At 45.6% G+C, this 20,952-nt stretch overlaps 1 protein-coding gene across 3 annotated transcripts in view; it reads left to right on the forward strand.

The window, feature by feature from the left end:
- Positions 1–2,459: 2,459 nt before the first annotated feature.
- dennd1b (DENN/MADD domain containing 1B) overlaps positions 2,460–20,952 on the forward strand; it is a 92,156-nt gene continuing 73,663 nt past the window's right edge. For all 3 annotated transcript variants that reach the window (XM_086268427.1, XM_086268428.1, XM_086268429.1), the window contains exons 1-2: positions 2,460–2,743; positions 3,229–3,293. In XM_086268427.1, coding sequence (XP_086124553.1) covers positions 2,727–2,743; positions 3,229–3,293 — 82 coding nt within the window. In that variant the 5' untranslated portion in view covers positions 2,460–2,726. The remainder of the gene's footprint in view (positions 2,744–3,228; positions 3,294–20,952) is intronic.

Below are 20,952 nucleotides of genomic sequence, written 5' to 3' on the forward strand. Positions count from 1 at the left end.
TTCCCATCTTCAGAGTTTTAGTTTTGTGAGTTTGATTTTCAGGAGTTTTTTCTAGCAATAAAACTGCGTTTTGAGTTTAACCTCCGGGTTTTGAGTCCTGCTCTTGGGTCCACCTTTCCGGCCTGCCTACCACACAGCCCATCATCACAGGCTGTAATTAAGGAGAATGCAAACCTTGTGTGAAAACATATTGAAACATATTAAACCTGAAAGCCTAAAAGTTGGTCACATATTAATTATTTTAGTTAAACTCCACTGTGATGCTGCACAGACCCAGATAAGAAAAAACTGTGGATGTGGATTTAACTGTATGAGCCAAGGATGCATTTACTCATACGCTGAGTAAGAGTCACCTGTTAATAATCGGGGCACCAGTGTTAACTGTAAACATTAAAGTTACATGTGCGTAGGTTTACCAACAGAGAGGCCCTGGCAAGAAATAGTGAAATAAACCCCGAAGTAAGAGATGGCTAATCTAAACATTTTGATGACCATAAAGCATAAATCCATACGTCTGCTCCACAGCGTACTCAAAAGATGCAGTTTGTGTTTTTGCATTTCCAGAGGTGGACACATGGACCTGCGTGCAGGAAGGTATGATGAGAATTAGCAGACTGTCATAGGGGTTTGATAAAAATGGTAAAGAGAGCTGAAGGTATGTTTGCTGATGTAGTTGTTGTAGGAAGTTACAAGGCTGCAGTGCAGATGGTGCTGATAACATTAGTTTTTACATTTTTAACTATTAATTATTCCTGACAGGGCTGCAGGATTAGACTGAACAGTAAGTGAGCTGTAGGGTTCAGAGTCTGTTCCGATCTTTAGGAGCCATTAGCACAGATTAAGATGTTATCATTGTCACGTTGCTTCTGTCGAGCCCAAACCCACATGCCGCCGTCTGTGCGTCGTGTATGCATCCTGTCACACAGCAGACAACAATTGGCAGCTTCATTATAAGCTTAGAGAACCATGTGATTCTTGTGCTGGACTAAGATACAGCATTTCCGGTGTTATGAACACAGCATGCAGCACACAGTTTATCAGTGCACGGTGTAATAATAATACAGTAACAATGCATCCAGTCACTGTATGCATGATGTGAAACAGGTTTATCATATGTAACAAACCCACAGAGATTTGTCTTCTCAGCTCTCCTGACTGTTTCTGCATTTTTCAGCCGATTGTTTTGGCTTTTGTGGTTTTGGGTGAGTCGTTTTGGTTTAAGTCACTCTTGTCTGCAAATATAATAAATATGCTGAATAGTCCCAGCTCAGCAACAAGCAGCGCACATTTCGAGAACCAAAACACCTGCAGCTACTACTTCAGTTAGTAGCTTTAGATATGCACAAATAACAATTCAGTCAGGGGTTCCACAGGGATCCGTTCTTGGTCCATTACTCTTTAACTGTTACACGTTCCTGCTCAGTTCTGTCGTAACGAATCATAATGTATTCCACCACGTTGCACTTGCTGCTTTCCTCTGATGATCTAACCCTTGTTCACAAACTAATAAGCACTGATGACATTCACTGTTGGAGATCTAGAAAGTTTTCTTGAACAGAAACAAGACAGATGTATTTCCTCTCTGAGGAAATATATCTCTGTCTCTTCTTATCTCAAATTGATTCAGAGAAACTGGCTCGTGCATTCACATCGAGCAGGTTTGACTATGTTAACGCTCCATTTGAGTCCTTAAACAAAAGTGGAAATATTAACATATTATCCGAGTACTGAACGCACTCCACTGGCTCCCAGTTCAACACAGAATTTATGAATTAGAATTCCTAATTCACAAAGCTCTCGATAGTCTGGCCCCGCAGCACATCTCTGACCTGCTCACTGTTTATAACCCAATGAGTCATCTCAGGTCATCAGGTGCAGATTTGGACTGTTCTCAGAGTCAGACCTCCGTGCTGAGGGTACTTTCAGGTACTGTGGTCCTGTTCTTGAAGTAAGCTGCCCGCTGACCTGAGGTCAGTTTAAAAACAGACTTTTTTATTCTCTCAGCCTTACACTTATCAACCATGTGTGTGTTTAACTTGGACTATTTCACTGTTTTCATTATCTTAAGGTACTGAAGACTTTTTAAAAATCTTTACGCTCATTTAGTTAGAAATAAAACAAAGACTATTTGTAGCTTATATCCGTGTTTGTTGGACAAAATCAGTTGTTTTTCTACTTTTAGCCCCCTCAGCGGCTCCCAGGGCCGCACTGAAGCTACTGCTGCCATAGATATTGAACTAATAACACAGTCTCGTGGGGAAAGCCGTTTAAAAATAATAACAATAATGAAAAAAAATACCAAAACCGTGAATCACACGGCTCAGGCCTGCTGTGCGCATCGCGCTTGTTACTCAGCGTAAGTGCAGGGAGCCGCCGGCGGGCAGACGAGCAGCAGCCGCTCACTGCAGCAGCCAAGGTGCTCGTCGGACGCGCTGACGTCACCAAATCTTTGACAGCACTTCCTGGATGGTGTTTGTTGTGGGAAATAGCCGCGGAGGCGCTGAATCGTGGATTTAGGCCACATAAGCGGCAGGAAAGACGGCACCGACTGCCACGATATCGCACCTCCAGGCATGCGGACGCGGCACCTTCCGAACAGTGTCCGATAAACGCGAAGCAGAGACGGGCTGAGGCTGAAAGAAGGACGAGGTGGAAATACTGTCGGACAGCCCTCAGAGCAAAGCCCCCCCGACAGCACGGAGCTGTCGCGATGTTGTAACTAGACCATGGACAGCAGGATAAAGTAAGAGCTCCGAGTGTTTGTCCTCTCTGCTGTCGCTTCTATGCTAAAGGCTAACGCGTGCTTGAATAACGCTAAACGGGAGCTGCGTGCGTAAATGCGAAGGAATGTCTGGCGTAATTTGAGCCATCATCTCCAGCAGTGGCTTTAACAGCGAGGCCAGCTGGCTGCTCCGCATTTGGGTCAGTCTGTCGGCGTGTCTGCTAGCTGACCACCAATTAGCAGCTCCGCTAGCCGAGCAGACGGACACCGGTCGCTCGGTGCCGTGAACGAGCCGTGTCCCGTGACCTGAGCTCGATAACGTTAGAGATCAAAGAGCCCGTCTTTCTTTCAATCCAAAGCTCCGATGGCACAAGTGGGTACACCTGCATACCTGTGCACTGGAAGGCGACCCAGCGGCTGTGCGCACTTTGTGCCCGAGCTTGTGGATGTAACACCTGCTTTTATTCCCCCTCAGCTCTCAGTAAACACTGTTTCATTCTTTTCAGGGAGAATCCAGAAAGAACATTTGATCTGGTTGTACAGGTGGCGTGTCCAACATCTGAAAATGAGGGTAGGTGATCTTCCATTTATAACTTTCAGCCTGTGTGCGCACAACTTATTTATAAAACTTTAATGTTGTGCGTGATTCATAGAGCTGTGATCAAATTATCAGCCTGTTAATTTCCTGTTTAACAACATAAATGAACTGCTTACTTATTTGTTCCCTTTCTGCTCAGTTAATGAAAGCCTGACGTGGCATTTCGTGGACAACTTCTAACCTTAAACCATTCAGTTTTAACACGTGTCTGTACCAAAATGCCCGTGAATCTCTGGCTCATTTCTGTAAGAAAGAAGCATTTTTGGTTTCCAGCAACTGAGAGGACGAGTATGCCTTTTGATTTCCTAACTTAATAAACGCATGCAGGATGCACATGTGTACTGCTCCAATGAAGCTCAGGTATACTGCATTTTATCTGAGTGCAGTTTCCCCCAGCTCTGTCACTAAGTACATAAATGGAAGTGAAAGTTTGCTTTTAGGGTCTTCCTCAATAGTCTTCTTTCACTTGCAGATTCCTTTTTTCTGACTCTGTAGCCTTTAAACTGTTCCAGTCCTGTCTGCTAATCATTGGATCCCTGCGTCTCGTGCTGACCCTAAGGCCTCTTGCGAGAGTCAAATGTGCAGACTCTTGTGAAGTAACAGATACTGTGGGATGATGGAACAAGAAATTAGAGAAAGTGTGTGGGCTCGTGCAAAGAGACGACCTTAGCTGGAAAATGAGAATTCATGGTCATTTCACCGACATGTGACAAAGTCATCTTGTGCTTTCTGATATAGACGTTTTTTCTCAGTTTGTAACACCAGTAATTGTAACGCAGAAAGGACGGCGTGTGTGATGGGGTAGTTTGTAAATACACTGGAGCAACAGCAGGCACCACAGGACTTCACTCCTGCATGAGTCCAGACTCGAACAATGAGGGTGCTCATTATGGTTTTGGTTTTATGTGATTCAGAGTTTAGTCTGTCAAGATCCTAAGGACGAGAGGAGGTCATGACCCGGTTTGGCTGTAAAAGTGAAACTGGGAGTAGCTGTTAGCAGCTGTAATATCGTACTGTTAGCGTCCTACAGTCTTCATTTATTTGACAGATTTGCCTGAGCACGAGTTCACCAATGTAGACATTTTTCTGGCAACCGTGACCCCGCGAGGATTGTTTGGAGAAAGATGGTGCTTGGGTCAGCAGGCTGCATTAACTGTTCGGCCCTCTGCAGCGGTCAGACATTCCTGTAGTGGGACTATCCTGGGAAACGACTGCAGCCGCTGAAGAACAACATCGGTTTCTACCTTTTTCTGAATATGGGAAATCGAGTAACCCGTGCTTCACATCCATATCCAGTGTTGCTCATAAGTCGGCTATCACTTAAGCGTATTGTAGCTACATGTTAGGCCAGCTGTCTTGGTCTGCTGCTCGGTGCTGACTTGAAAGAGGTGCTATTGGATGGTTCACGTGTGCAGCCGCCGAGCTGACCAGAGCAGACCGAAAGTTGCCCTTGGATCAAATTCTCATATTGGATTTTAAAACCAAACTCATAAACCACTAGCACGCTCTGTAATAACCGACTTCCTCTCCACATGATCTGGGGTTGGACTCATATCCGGACCCCCTGCTCTCTGGAGTGGAGCCACGGAGCTGCGTGTGCACGCCGCGGCTTCGATGAGACGTAGATACTGTGCTGAGGTCTGGTACGACATGAGAACGGCCCCCGTTGGAGGAGTCGCCGTGACGTTAATGTGTCCTGTCTGCCAGGCGGGACTCGTGTTTGCGGTGGTTTTATGTTTCTTTTTAAAAGAAGCAGTTTCAGACGACCGTATGAGGAATGAGTCATTTCTCCTCTGATTCTCACCAATTTCCCTTTCTTTGACTTGGCTTTCGGTGAAGCGAGCGTGAAACAAAACACTTCGCAAAGGTTACAGCTGTCAGAGCGGTCTATTGTTTTACCGGCGCGTCACTATTCTATATGTATTCATGCGAGAAGCCCTGACATATGCGATTCTCCTTCCTCTGGAGCTGAATGAGTTAATGCTGTGACTCACAACAAACGGGCTCTGGCCGCGCTGTGAAACCAACATGCTCGCTCGCCACAAGCTAGAGCTGTTTTCCCTGCAACCGAGTATTAGGTACTTTGCCAAAGAGTGCCACTTCACATTCACACATAATCTTCCAACTGCCTCACATAGACACATAAACAAAAATGCAGTCATGATAGACTATAATTAAATTGTCATAGCAACATGATGTAGAACGTGCGAGCGTTTGCAGAAGTGGAGGAGGGTTTAAGTTTCCTTGTGCTGTTCTCACATCTCCTCCACAGTTTAGGGAATACAAGTTTAATTTTAGACGGATTTTTTGGCTGGATTTCACTTGTTGTGTGCACGCCCTCTTCCAGCAGTTTGGTTTCAACTCAAATGCTTTCAGGCAACTGAGGAGGAGTCTCCTTTGAGTGAGCAAAGAGCCTGTGTGAGTTTTGCTGATGCTGCATCACTGTTGTGCCACTTTTCACCACATCCTGGTCCTGCAGGTTGAAACCAGATCCATGTGCGGCAGCGTTACCCCTGCAGTGTTAAAAGCAGCATCCTTTTGTTGCTTTCGGTCATGTTTCAAAGTGCAGGTAAAATTAGCTCAGACCTTTTGATAGTTGGTCAGTGTGTCGACCCTCAAACTTCCTGTGTTAACTGTGTTTCACACCTCCTGCAGTCAGCACTGTGCAAAAAGCCAACACCCACACGCTTAAAGAAAAGCTTAACCTGTCTTTAGTTGTCTCATGATGACTTTCCTCAGTGTACATTTGTGCAGAATAAACATTTATTAGTTGGCAGCTAATTATTTTTGCCCGACACAAAGGCTGACATTTGAGATCTGTGTGACGTCGTTAGTTCTGAATATAAGTAACCAGCACTGTAACAGCTTTGATGGCTCAAAGGCATCGACTTAGAAAACCTTTGTCTGAATCAGCAGTGCAGTGCACATAAAGGGTTAAACCTTAATGAATTGTGTTAATGGGACAAACCTAAGTAACCAACCTGCAACTTTTCCATTAACCAGTTCACTGAAGCCGTGTGCTGCTTCTGGTTTATGTGGTCATTTGTGGGGTTTATTCACTGTAAGCATGAATTAGGATTTGTTTAAGTGTTCCCTCCAAGAGAACCCGAACCAAATGATACCAGATTAGGTCAGCTGGTCGTTAACTCTGACTCGTCAGCATCTGACTGAGTCCATCTAACAAAGTCTCGTCTGTCAGATGCTTCCCTTCTGTGACTGCTAATAATGACTTTCACTTCCTTCCTGTTGTTATTCCTTTTAAGTTTTGAAAGATCAGTCTATTGCAGTTTCAACAACACGGGTCGGAGATCGTTACAGAAACAATAATAGCAGGTTTGGCATTTCAGGGGGAAGTACTCGGACATCATCTGTCATCTGTAAGCACATTTTTGTGGTGCGGGCTCTTCGTTTCTTGAACATTAATGCTGTGGACGGGCTTATTTAGGAACAACAGTGTTCTTACTAGTGCATGTATTGCTTTAGTGAAAGCCAGTAATTACGTTTGACTTGTGTGTAGCTGTCATGTTTAACACTTAACGTCTGTTTGAAGCACACCGAGATTCAGACCCCTGTTTCCATAAAGTGGGTTTGATCAATACACCAGAATTAAAGTATTGGTAATCTATAGTTAATAGCAGGGATGTCACGATACCAGAAGCTTGGGTCCAGTACCAGTACAACATACTTACCCATTCAATACCAAAACAAAATGATCATCCTGTGTACTTAAATATAAGCTCCTAAAGTAAAAGCACATTGTAAAACACTGACATGCTGGCAGATCATTTATTTAAAGTGTTGACTTCATGTTATGTTGATGAGATGTTAGGATGGTTGCCATGTAGCCGGCTAATGTCGCACTGTTACGCTGTGTTAGCATAAGCGTTAACGTTGCCATTGCAAACATTTCAGCCGATGGAACAAAAGCTGGTTTCACAACAGCGGCGCCAGCTTTCTCAGAAATAAATATGGTGACCTGACATTAGAAGAATAATACTTTAGATGTTATTACTGTGAAATGAACAGACTCTCAATTAAATTAATTCAAGGCTCAGGGAGGGGCGGGGCCATCTGCTGTGATTGGTTGAGGTGACTCATGGGGTGAATTCATTGAACCGATATTAATGCAGGTGTGTTATGAGCGCTGCTAGATTGGCTGTATTTCAAAGCACAGTAGTGTTAGTTGCATATTACCTTTTGCAAATTGATCATCACCCCTTGGACTTCCTCAGCTGTAGTTTATGTTGTGCTGCTTGTAGTTTTTCCTGTTCTTGTGGTTCTCTGTCTGCATGTAAGGACGGACTACAACACTTGTAGTTTTACGCCACTCGCTCTGCCTCTGTGCTTATGCTGTTTATGATACCAAAGAAGAACAAGTGTCGTTGCATTTTTAGAGTTTTTGATGCCCTGAGCATAAGTTCTAGTGACATCTTTACTTAATAGTCAACTTGCCTTGTTTGCTACCAGTATGTGAGACCTCCCACACAGCTTAATCTCAAAGATGGCAGATGGCCCCGCCCCTCCCTGAGCCTGGTTCTGCCGGAGGTTTCTTCCTGTTAAAAGGGAGTTTTTCCTTCCCACTGTCGCCAAAGTGCTGCTCATAGGGGGTCATATGATTGTTGGGTTTTCTCTGTATGTATTATTGTAGGGTCTACCTTATAATATAAAGCGCCTTATGGCGACTGTTGTTGTGATTTGTTTTGGGAAAAATAAAACTGAATTGAATGAATCCAAACCTAACATATTGACTCAGAAAGGCCAAAAATACTGCACATACTGTTTGATCGTGCCTGTTGTTGGGCTTGTAGGCTCCACACAAACAATGTTTCATTAGCTATTATGCGTAAAGCCTCCCATGCCTACCTGTGGTTGCCAATGTGGGATTAAAAAGTGTCCCTTCAAGGAAGGGGGTGTAGTGTAGGCCCATTTGTTATTTTTAATTGTTTGAATGTTGTGTAGCTTTCTGCTAAATAAATAAAGAGCAAGAAGACAGTTTGATAAACTGCAGTTTTAAAAAAGCTAATTAATCTCCCATTTTTGTGCTTAAAAATGGCAAATGTCCTTTCTGTGACATACACTTTGTTGTTTAGCAAGTCTCTGATGATTGATCGGGTATTAAGCTGGAAATATGATTCAGGAAGCTGCCTAAAATTGGCGTGCCTAAGCATCGTGAAAGATAATGCAAAGGCAACGCGGGTCAATACATTTTGTCACTTTGTTGTTCAGCTGGCAGCAGACCAGTCTAGATGTGCGCTGGGCTCATGCCTCTGTTGTGCTCACAGAGATCAGTTATAACTACAAGGATCTGTGATGCTCGGCCAGCGCAGCCATTTAGTCGCCGTGAACGTCACAGGCTTTGTTGCTATCGATACCTGACCTCTCCTGCGCCCTAAAGTCTGACTCACTGCAATTTACATCACGTCTGCGTGTAAAGAAGAAGAATGGCGCTAATTTGTAAGTGTGGCGCTTAAAGCATGTCATTTAGAATAATTAACTCTGCCAGTGTTTCCAGTGTGTCCTGTTGGACTGGCTCCCAGTTATTAATCCCGAGGGTGGGCTTGTTTTTCTTTTCCTTTATTTGCCTGTTTGCAGTAGTTCGTCGGGGTAGTCCACTGCCCTACGAGTGAAATTATCTTAAAAAATCAAAGATGCTTCAACTGTCAGTCTCCTTCACAAATGCATCAGTAAATCTAAAGAGCCTCAGCATTCCCCAACAGAAGCGCTGTTTAGCAAAAGGAGACAGAAAGCTGACAATGATGGCAGTGTTCGCAGGACTTGGCTCAACGCTTGGATGTGTGGATAGATGACAGATACTGGTCCTGGTCCACGGAGACCTGGCCTCCCTGTTCAGCCTCAGCTCAGTTCCGCTTAGCTCTGTTGGCTCGCTGCTCTGTGGATGCTCAGGCTGTGAGCAGGCGTTGCCTAAGAGCGTGACTGGCATGCTAGCTACTAGCGGCCCTGGCTACATAAAGCCATATTGATGTGCTTCCAAGATGCTGCCAAAGCTAGCAGATGACGCTAATGCTGCCAAGGCAGTAGGTGGGGACAGATGCTACCTGTCCTCGCCCGCTCCCTCCAGCCAGATTGTTCCCACTAACAAAGCAATAAACTTAATAGATCAGCATATCAGTTTTACAGCAACATTCATGCTGCAATTAAGGGAACGATTTACTGTTTAAAATGAAACAGAGGAAAGATTGAACGATGCACGGAGGTCTTTTATTTTGAAACGCGGTCCTGTTTACTCTGTTCGATAAACTACAACCTATTTTCTGTCTGCACTGTTTCCACAGTTCAAAAACTGCGGCCTCCAAATTGTCAGTGAATTTATGAATGAATATTCGCGACTGTTTCCCAAAAACCTGCCGATAGACTGACGTCTTGAGCAATGTGTGAAGCATGAGATCCTCTGCCCTTGGAGGATGGATGAAAGCACTTTTTGTGATCTTGTTTCCATGCCGTGTTTGTGCCTGTCAGTTGTATACCTTTGAGCAAGTGTCTCCTTTTGTCTGAGATAAGTGACAGGTTTCAGTGTTCGGCATAGCTTCCTGCCAGTGTTAAAATCTGCTGCAGGAGGACTCTGGGAGGGTTTTTAAGAAAGTAAGGTGTAGCGTGCAGCCTGATGACTTTACTTTGTCCAATTATGAAAAGTTAGTTTTATTCTACATACTGGGAACTTTTTCGCTGAGATGCGAAGGTCTCACAGCGTCCCCTGTTAGTCATCGGTCCGCCTCTCTCTGCGCTGTAGCGCCCTCGAGCAGCGCTATAACGTTCATTTCGTTCCTTTGCCTTTCACTCCTTCCCATTTCCACCCTTCGATATTCACAGAGCCAAACTCCCGTGTGGTCGAACTTTTAGAAAAGGTTGAACACTGACATTCGACAAAATGTCAGAATTGCTCCTTGACCCGGGCTCTGCGAGTTGTGAAGTTTGATTGGATACCAGCTGTGTGTCGAGTTTGCAGCGGGCTCACACTCAGACGGGAGGCCATTGGAGTACTAACAGATGCCATGGCAGCAAGCAGGGTGTTGATTGATCATTAGAGAGCCCACACTCCTCCACTCGCACTCCTGAGAGGACCCTAGGGTCTCACACTTTGTTTATCTCTCAGCCTTTCTCCCTTTCTCTCTCGTCTCACCCTCATGACTTTGGTAAATTGGCTCTTTTTACACAGAATATTCAAACTCTTTGTTATCTTTTATCCGTTTCCTGCTGGCAGCGGCTCGGGTGTTAACGCGTGTTGTCCGCTAATCACAGGGTTAGTCGTTCGATCCCTGGCCCCTGCACGTATGCTCAGGTATGACACTAAACCCCAGTTTTGCATGGCGCGAGTCCCTCGACTTCCTGCTGTCCGGACTTTATCGAGCTGTTCAGGTTGAAGTTGGTGCTGGTTGTGATGCACCCTGTTCTTTATTATATTAGCAGCAGTAACAGGTGCACGAGTGTTTATCTGTTTTACAGCATCGTCATTAAGCTGGATGGAATAGAGGCGTATGTAGTAACAAAAACTAAGAATAAGCAGTTTGGATATGAAAGGATGGCTTCGTGGTTTTTATCCCAGGTCTCCACAACAACACTGATACACAGTGAGCTGCAACGTGTCGGTAAAACTCGTTTGCATTTAGATTTCTGGTTATAGATGTCAACAGAGGCTGCACAGTTCTGGTCGGCGCTCCGCTGCTTTGCTCTGGAGTCGTTTGTCGCTCAGCCGCGATGTCATGCCCTGCTTCCAGCTCTTTTTGAATTTTTCCCATAATTGCTCCCCAGGTCACAACACCAATGGATTGCCAAAGCAGAAGTATCTGTGTTTGGTGGGGGTAAGTGGTTTTGGCTGTGATCGTGACCTATGAATATTACACTTCAGGTTTTATGGGAGGAAAACTGAACATTATCTTCAAAAAGAAAAAAATAACCCCTTTGGTGTGCTTTTGTTAATCCGATGTTGCTGGTGTGGCAGCAGGACGCTGAGGCCTCCTCGTGTGGAGGCCAAACTGTGGTTATTCTCTGCTCATTCACTCAAGCCCACGTGTTGTAAAGGTGTTGTTCTCAGCTTTCAGTGAGATCACACTGTTGCTTTTGCGGTCATTAAAAAGTTTCAGTCCTTTTCTTTCTGTCGTCTCTTGTTTTCACCGGACTGACGGTGATGCTGTGGCACCGATCCATGCATCATCTTAACTGCTGTTTCTTTAAAATAGAGTCTTTTTGGCTAAAGTGTGAAGAACTGGGGCAAACTGAGACAGGGTGTGGCAGGCAGGTATGTGAGGAAGAATTATGCTGATGGCGGTGGTTTATAAACGGAGAGGTGGGAATCTTTGGGGGGGTTGCTCGCTGAGCTCTCCGACGGACTGACACAGCACTCGAGCTCTGAGGGCAAACAGTTCTGTGTGTGTGTGAGAGACTGCGTGATAGCAGGTACGTGTTTTAAATGTATAGCGTGTGCCCCGCGCACGTACGGCCGTGCATGCGTATGCACATCGGTACGGATGTGCGAGGCTGTGCATGAGATGAGACGCAGCGGCTGTGGGAGCTGCAGGAGGCTCGTCTGAATTCACTCGCGCTGCCAGACTGGGAGAACATGGAAAGACTTCTAGGCACCGACACTCACCGGCTATTTTTAGACTTTCTCCCCTTCCACAGGAGGGGAGAAGAAAAGTGGGAGAAAGCAGGGATGGATCAATAATTTAAAATGAATTTGATGAAAGCAGAAGAGTTTCATGACATTACCTCCACTTGCAGCTTAAGAAGTGTTGGTGGCTTGTTTCCTGCTGCTAAACTCAGCTGATGGGCAGGAGTGTGTATGTGCAGAGCAGCAGATGGTACAAACACGCACGCACGCACACACACAACCAATTATTCAGACTGAAAGAATAATGATTGGCTGGTCCGTATGCGTGTAATACCAGCGTGGCCTACTTTAGCCCACCGATGAACAGGATCAGCACAGACCCTGTTTCAGTGTTGCAGAGAGTTTGAATCTGACCTGGTCTGCAAATTAGACTTCATCAAGGAAAAAAGTTGTGCTGGGAAATACGTGGACTTTTGCGCCTGTCATGTAGAGCACGGCGGTGACGGGGTTTTAAAAGGATTAGGGGTTGAGTCACGTTTCATGACTGCATGAATTGGCCCGCTTCCTGTATCGTGTGCAGCGGGAACGAGGCGAGTAACATGGTTACCAACCGTGTTAAACGATACACCACTTTGTGTGAGGTGTACATGTGAATGTTTTTGATTTAAAAACAAAAAAGCCGACCGCTCTCTGCTTCTCAGAGGTCGGTCCTGTTTGTGAAAAAAAAACAAGAAAACAAAAAAAAGACAGGAAAACTGTGGAAACGACCACAAATTTGCAAAAGGTGAAATCTCACTGGGCTGATGCCACATAGAGCCACGTAAAGTGATGTAAAAGACAGAAATGTTTCCCCCGGCAATTAAGGAAATCAGCCTACTTACTGACGTGATGTGAGCACTGGTATCCTGACATCCAGGCTGTTGTCCTTTAGACCTTAATTTGGTGTCTAATGCCAAATAAAACTGTCTGTGCTGTCATCTCAGCTTCTATTCTCACTATTTACATGCCAGCAGCTTTGCCCTCAGGCTACGTCTCTCCACCCAAGGCTGCTCCGATGTTGCCTAACACCCCACAATTACTCTGAAGACGATGGCGTTTACATCCATGGAGTCGCCCCTGCTGGCCCTTAATTTGGGTTCTGGCCTATTTTTTCAGGACAGAAAATATAGGTCAGTGTGGATGTCTGAGACCATTTATCATTGCAAATCATCATTTAGCCACTGGGCCTTTGTTTTCGTATCGACACAGTGGTTTTACTTTGATATGAAGCCTATTGATAAATGTTGGGCTTTGGTGCGAGTTTGTTCTGGAGGAAGTTTTGCTGACTCATTGTTCTGTTTGCTCAGAGAAAATATTTGAAGAATGATTAAGTGAGTAAGATGATTTTTTTTCTTAAATAACAGGATGCTTACACGGTGATGTGTGATTGAAAATGTTTTATTGCAGCAAAGGTAATGCAAGCTGTTATTTACCTTTATTTTTAGAGATGGCGTTCTGCAGGACGTGGTGTGTTCCCCTTATAAGTTGTTGTTCTGCAAAACGTGGTGCGCACTTTTCTGCAGAAGCCAATTACATTTCTGAGAAGTGTGTGTTTCTGTCAGTACTTTGTCCATCAGTCCTGCAGAGCACCGAGATCCCCGTGAATGTGTTGGAGATTAGGAGCTATCGTATGCTTTTAACAGCTATATTGTCATCCCTGTGGAAAGACTGCCTGACTGCCTGACTGAGAGCTGTCTGTCTGCCAGCCTTTACATGTGAACTTCAAATCACAGCTCGGCAGCACCGAGCATGTAGCCGCCAAAGGCAAGGCTTTACACTGTCATCAGTACCACGCGGCTGCCTCTGGGTGCTGTGCCATATGACATTAACAGAGATCGATCCCCTCCGCATCTCAAGGAGCTGCTGTTCTGCACAGCGTTTCCTCTGATGCTGTTGCCGCCACCTCAGAGAAAAGAAAAGGAACTCTCTCCCAAGTATCCGACTGTCTGACAATGACCCCGAGCAGCAGCTTTTCCTAAACCGTATACGTTATCGGTCACGTGACCCAGCAAATTCTGCTTTGCAACAAAGTGTCTTTTACAAACGTTTTCCGGCAGTTTCAACAAGATTTGTGGAATAAAAGAGGAAAAAATGACCAAAGTTGCACCTCGGTGTGCTCTTGTTTTTATGCATATTAGCCTAATAATAGAGTTGTTCGTTTACATTGCTTTTATAGATGCTGTTGACTGAGGCAGATGGTTGGACCATATGGAAGGAAATCCGTGACTATGTGCAGATATGTTGGGTTTTTCCAACCAATCAGCCGGCAGCCAGGCGGCGAGATCCTCACCTTAAACTTGTGCTGCTGTAATCAAAACTCTGTCGTCTGCTTCAGTATCACAGAGACAAATCTAGGTCATAACTTGGATTCCAGGTTATATCTCAGATTTTAGGGATTTTTATTGCCATCATCGGTTTCATTGTTGTGCACGTCGAGCAGGAGGTTTAGAGAGTCTGTCCTGGGAGACGCCAGTTTGTTTTTTTCTTCTTAGCTTAGGAGGCTAACACCCGCCTCCTCCCGACAAACACGCTGGTGTTGCGCTGAAGATGCAGTCATGCGGAGCCAGCGTTTGACATAATGTTGGACCAGTATGGAATCTGACTGGGAATATCAACGCTGATACGTGGTGATACACAGAGGCTGTCACAAAGGTTGCATCCATATGCTGTGCCACTCATTCGTGAAGCTGTGAAATTGGGTTGCATCCCAACTAGCCTGGAGACAGTATCGCTTTCACTTCTCTCCCTCGCTCTCTCTCTCTGCACATCCCACTGAAGCATTTTCCTCTCATAGCTGGAAAGACAGAACAACTAATGTGGCATTAATAGGGTCACATCATCTCCATGCAGCGCTTTCTTTCTTCTCCTTCCAGCTGAGACTGTTGTTTATCTTCTTCAGATGTAGCTGTAGAGATGGCTTCGAAATCCCCGAGGCCAACATCTCTCGCATGTGAAGCCTGCCAGTTGGGCTTTTTGGCTGGTAAAGCAGGCTCTACCTTAGAGGGTTTTTTTCTTCTTTTCTCCTTTTGTTTATTCAGATTTGAAGCATTGGAATTAAATATCATCAAGACCTATTTATGGAGCCAATCTAGATCAACGGTGCCACGCAGCGGAGCGATTATATGGTGTTTTGTGTTGCGGCGTCGGGTTTTAATTTAATCGTGTACCAACACGGTGTGACCAATCGGTGTTAGAACACCTAAGAACCATATCATAGTTTAAGAAGTTTCTCTTTCCGAACCTCCGCTCGCTAAATCGGCATGAAATGTAAGCCTGGATGGGCAAAAAGGGAAAAACAGTTTAAAGCGCCTGCGAGTGTTTTTCTTTCTGCTGGCCTTTGAAAGATGCCAGTTAATCTGCTTACGCCTTTAATTGCGCACGGAGGGGTTGGGCCTCCTCCCGGCCAGAAAAAGACTACTGATCCAGAAGTAAAACGATGACCACCGCAGTTATTCCTTTCTTTAGGTTGCATAGCCCCTTCCCATCCCCGGTTTTCTTTAGCCACCCTTCGTCTCCTCCTACCGTACCCTCCCTCAGAGGGAAGAAAGCTCCCCGTTCTGACAATAGACATTTTTTGCCATATGTTGGCTTGACATCTTCATCAGGTTCACAGCAGGTTACCTTAGTTAACTTTCACTCCACTGCCTGATGGGATTTTCTCCCTGTTTCTCCACTCGGCCCAGGCTCAAAGTCTAGACGGCCTCGGAGGCAGGGTCCCTCTAGCCCCGTGTCCACAATGGCCATATTGTGGACGCCGGGTAGCGGCGGCTTCCTCCAGTTACAGCGAACGGGCCGGCGCTAAAACAATGCTTTTGTCCAGGGGCATACGAGGGGGGCCTAATCCACTGCACACTGTGAAATAAATCTCTCAGAGATGAGAGTGAGTGAGAGAAACTGAAATGAATGAAATCATTGCCAAGGAGGTTAGAGTGCAGCAGTTTAACCCCTGGCCAAGAAAGGGAGGCAAAGGGAGTGGGAGAAAGGAGGAACAAGGAGAGGCAGGCGCTGCATCCCTTCATCTCTGGAGCTCGGATGGAGGAGAGGGGCTGCCGGTGGCTTTCGCAGATTCTCTTCTCACCAGAGGAGCTGCTGTTCACCATATGGGATTTGGCCTCTCTTAACAAACAGGCCCCCTATTCACTCGCAACACACAGTCGTTCCTGGAATAAGGTGAAAAAAGTGCATTTCTTATGCCTTTAGAACAGTGGATGGCCACGAGGGCTGCGAGTCTGTGTTTGATTCACATAGTATAGAGAATTATAAAATAGGGGCTTTCATCTAAATGTGTATTCACACTGGATTTAGGGTTTTTTTTGCTGAAAACGGTTTTAAAGCCGCGCATTCAGGTTGCTGTTGTTGAGGCGATCCTATAGAACAACGCGCACACGCCTCTGCAGCGCAGTCGTAAACCGCGATCGTCGTCGGGGTTCTTCGAATAGTTTGAAAAGACTCGTTTTTATTTAGCATCGTGCGAGTTGGATTTTCCTGTTTTTAGTTTGGTGACAAAATGACTTGAAGTCGAGCGAGTTGCCACGCTGCACTGGGCAGCGAGAGGTTTCTGACACGCTGCTGTAACGAGCCAACTTTTTCTTCCAACCAGCAGCGTTAGGGATGACATCCTCTGCCAACAGCTTCTTTTTAGCCTACTTGAAAATCCCAAGAAGCAGTAGATTTATGCCAAGTCGAACATGCCAGCGTTTTTCTTTTTTTTGCTTACTTGAATGTGCCAGAAGTATCGGATAGAAATTTATACAAAGACTTAAAGATATCGGAGGAAAGTAGCGTTACCACGTCATGTTTATTGGTTTGTCTCCTACGTTCTTCCACCAGTGACCAAAACCAGTCAGTCGAACTGTGCTGATCTCATATCTTTACCAAAACTGAAAAAACTTGGGTCTAGATTCAGATTTTTACTCTCAAATCAAATCGGCGGTGAAACGGGAAGAAACGAGTTTATGTATCGGACGCGTCGCCTGTTCCTGAGGTTGTCCAAACTAATAACTCATTTGATGGACGGCTGCAGAAATGTGTTTTGTCTTTATTGGCATTTTGTTAGTGTCTGACATACACCAGGTAAAATACGTGTTGAACACTTCACCATTTTTCCAAGTAAATCGATTTCTAAAGGCCCCGTTGACATAAAATTCTCATCAGATGTTGGTAACAAACCGTCCAATCCAGACGTGCAAATGTCTAAATGTCATAGATGTCCATAAGTTAAGGTTTGTGCAATGATGAGAAATTACAAAGAGAAAACAGTGTTGAACATGCTTTAATGCTCCTCCTATGCTCCGAGACGCCTCCTGTGTGCAGAAACTCAGGTGTGATTTTGGCCCAGCCTTCCACATAAAGGTTTCATGGGCGTCTTCAATGAACTTTGACCTTTAGTTCTTACATAGGTTTGAATTGGGTCATCCAGTAGCTTTATTTGCTTTCTCTGAATCCAGTTGAGATTCCTTGGCCGTGTGTTTGGGATCGCCCTCGTGCTCAAACGTCACCCTTGCAGCAGATTTTTATCAAGAATGTCTTGGTACATGTTTTTCTGTTCATCCTTCCATCAGTTATGTGAAGCGTGTCGGTGCCATGTGCTAAAAAACAGCCCCACATCCTGATGTTCCCACCTCCAACCCTGTTGGTGTTTTGACCTCCAAACGTGGTGTGTGTTACGGCACCCGGAGAGTTCAGTTTTGGTCTCAGGTGACGACGTTCTCCCAGTACTTCACAGGCTTGGCTTATTGTCGTAAGCAAACACGTCTCAACGTGCTTTGTCTCCTGCAGTGGAGTCTTGTGTGGTGAGTGTGCGCACAGGCCTCGGTGGTTGAGTCTTGGACAACTCTTTACGGTGAAATGATGCTCTTTGTCCTTTCAGATTACACAACACTGCTCACTGGGAAAATCCTTCTGTAACCAGTGCCGGATGAGAGAGCTCACTGGTTTTAACCATCATGAGATGTTTCTTCTATGACACATTTTATTTGCCATCAGCTGTAAATGAACCCGCTGATATTAATTTGCACCAAGTGGCAGGACTCTAATTACTGATAGATGTCACATGGTGTCGTGACCGTCCTGCCTTTATGCTTCTCCCGTTCTTCATGTGTTCAATACTTCTCCCCGTCTCGTTTCTCATTATTACACATAATTTCTGTGCATGTGTGGACTGGATTGGTCGTTCTCTGGTGAGAATTTCATGTCAACAGCACCTTTAGAAGTAGATTCACCTGGAAAACTGGTGAGGTGTTCAGTACTTGTTTTTCCTGTTGTATCTTGCAAAATCCAAGGATGCCAACAACTCGTCATGTTGACCATATTTATGTTGCATTCAGAAGCTGTAAAAACTGTATAAACATTATGGAATCTGCACCGAAATAAATCCTCACAGATGTAATCAGATTCTTGTTCTTTTTTAACAATCCAAACGATTTGTCAGTTACAATCCACCAAATTTCATGGTGAACTTTCTAAAAAGGACGCGAGGGCACCAAACCTGATACGTCGACTGCCTTCGCAAGCTTTCACGGGTCCGGTTTAGATTTCGTGCCCTGCAGAAATTCTCGGCCTCCTCGTTGTTGCTTGCGGGTCTATTTTTGTTTAACCACATCGTTCTGCTGGTGAACACTAGCAGCAACGTGGCAACTGTGAAATCCTGCCCTTAGCAGCAAAGTTGGTGGGTTAGGACTAAACTTCATCAGCTGTTGGGTGAGGGATCGAGGTGACTGCTCACTGACTTATGTCGAGGTGGGAAATTTCAATATGGTTACCAGAGCCTGGCGTGTTCACTAGTGACCAACCGTCAGCTGCAAAGCGAAGGGTGACGAGCAAATTGCTTCATCTGCGGACGGCCTTTAGGCCACGCACCCACCTCTTCCCTCCTCCACTCTCCTCCACCGCCCTGCATGCCGCCCCAGCACCCTTTCCCCATTAATCCATTTTTCCACTGACTTTCAAAGGCAGATGTCTCAGAAATTGCCAAAACACCGATTTTTGATCAACCAGCACCGCCCTCATCTCACCAGTATCTGTGTCACGGCTCAGGGGCTGCCGGCTTGTTGCCCCCATTGTGACTGTTGGAGTTCAGCCATGCTCAAAGCCCTCAGGGATCAATGGACAAGCTAGTGTACTGTAAATATTCACTCCTGAGCTCGCTGTCTATCTGTAAACACGCATCTACTCACACGGTACACATTTGCACACAGGGCACGCACACGCTTTGCAAACAGACCAGTGGTCAGCCCTCACTCATCGCCACGTTTGCCCACATCAATTTTCTCAGGTGCGAATGGAGGAATCTAACCCTCGATAGGTGATTTCAATTCAATTCTCACCCACTGAATCTGTTTACACCCCACCGGGGTGAAATATGCTCTAGGTTGTTTTCACCTCGTCACTCTAGCTAAAATGTCCTGTTTTAATCTGGGCTGCAACAGCTCTGTATAGAATCTGTCAGGTGTAGTTTGATTGACATGGGAGAGGTGTATGTCTATCAGATCAGTCTGTTATGCACGTGGGCCCAAAGACCCGTGCGTGATGGATGTCTAAGCAAACAGCAGGAAGCAGTAGCTTGGTTTTACGGACGTTTCAGAGGTATCCTCGACCACGGCGCTGAAGTTTTTCCAGTTCAAATGCACGAGTGTCCCATCATTTGGGATACGGGAGAGTGGGGGTCGTCTACCAGTCAGAAGTTTGTAGCCCTTCACGCGCCCGCCTGCTAAAGTATGCTGGGGCAAGATACTGAGAGATCCATCCATCAGGGTGTGAGTGTGTCTATTTGGATGTTGGACAAAAACGCTGTGTGTGTGTGTGATGAATAAGACTTGTAGTAGAAACTGATTTGACTGGTCAAATTGACTAGAAAGGTGCCCTATAAGCACCTTTACCTTTAATTATTCTATGTGCACATGCATATACACACACACTGTATCTCCAGCTTGCTGCTAGCCTTGTCTGCTGGACACAGGAAGTGGTTTATGTCCTTGTTAGCAACAGAAAACATGTAAGTATGACGTCCACATCATACTGGAGCCAGAGTCTAAACCCACAGAGGAGAGTGCACGTGCAAATCACGTCATAAAAAATACGACAGGTTGTTTGAACTAGTAACATTCTGCACGTCGTTCTCAGAGGAAAATGAATTGGAGCGGTCTTTGCAGAGTTCAGGTGTTTTTCAGAATGAGACGTATCACGGAGCTCTCACTGTGTGTGCACGTGTGCAGGAGGGGAGGGAGGATAAACCAGTGCAGGATCTGTCATAGTGACATTTGTGTCCCCTGGAGGAGCAGCGGGGGTCCTCTTCACCTCTGTAACCTTCAACTTTCAGCCTTAACCCCCTTCGGGCCCCCTCTTGCGTCCACCACACGCCCTGGACGTTCTGAAGGGGAGGGGTATGTGATTGCAAGATGGTGAGAAAAATAAAGAAGGGGGTGCAGAACTGGGGAGGGTGGGATGAGGGGGGAGAAATGAGGTGAGTGTGGAAGGAGCAGCAATAGAGCTGAAATCGCTGGGATGGAGAAAATGAATGGAGGCGAAAGAAGAAACACCTGGAGCAAAGACGAGAAGGACACATGAATGATAAAGGAGGGTGTTTGGTAATGTTCAGAAGTTCTTCCTGCTGCACCAGAAAAGTCTTCTTTGCGTGTAGTCGCTCTCTCTCTGCTCGAGGCATGACTCCAAACTCAAAATGAACATGTCAGGTAGGCACGCAGGGACTTTTCCTGGATCGAAGGGGCCGATTTAAAGGTTATTGGGGCCGTTTTCATGCACGGTGAATAGGTTGGAATATCTCCTCATCAATACTTGAGGTGGTGTACAGAACAAGCCGTCTGGTTCCTCTGTCCTGCATCGTTCACCAGCAGCAGTTCCCATCCTCTCACCCAGTAAATAAGCATAAAATAGGCCGAACTGTCGGGGCGATGGGGGGTCGTAGAGCTTGGAGCTCTTTTTTTTCTGTCAGTCTTTTCAGGATGGGGCCCATGAAATGATCCAACAGGATTATGTAAGCCATCATTGATTGTGCTGCGTGCCGTCATC

This window comes from Aulonocara sp. 'chitande type north' Nkhata Bay, linkage group LG17 (genome assembly GCF_057382095.1).
Source record: "Aulonocara sp. 'chitande type north' Nkhata Bay isolate Kocher_YH1m ecotype deep benthic linkage group LG17, A_spYH_male_GT1.1, whole genome shotgun sequence".
Taxonomy (NCBI): Eukaryota; Metazoa; Chordata; class Actinopteri; order Cichliformes; family Cichlidae; genus Aulonocara; species Aulonocara sp. 'chitande type north' Nkhata Bay.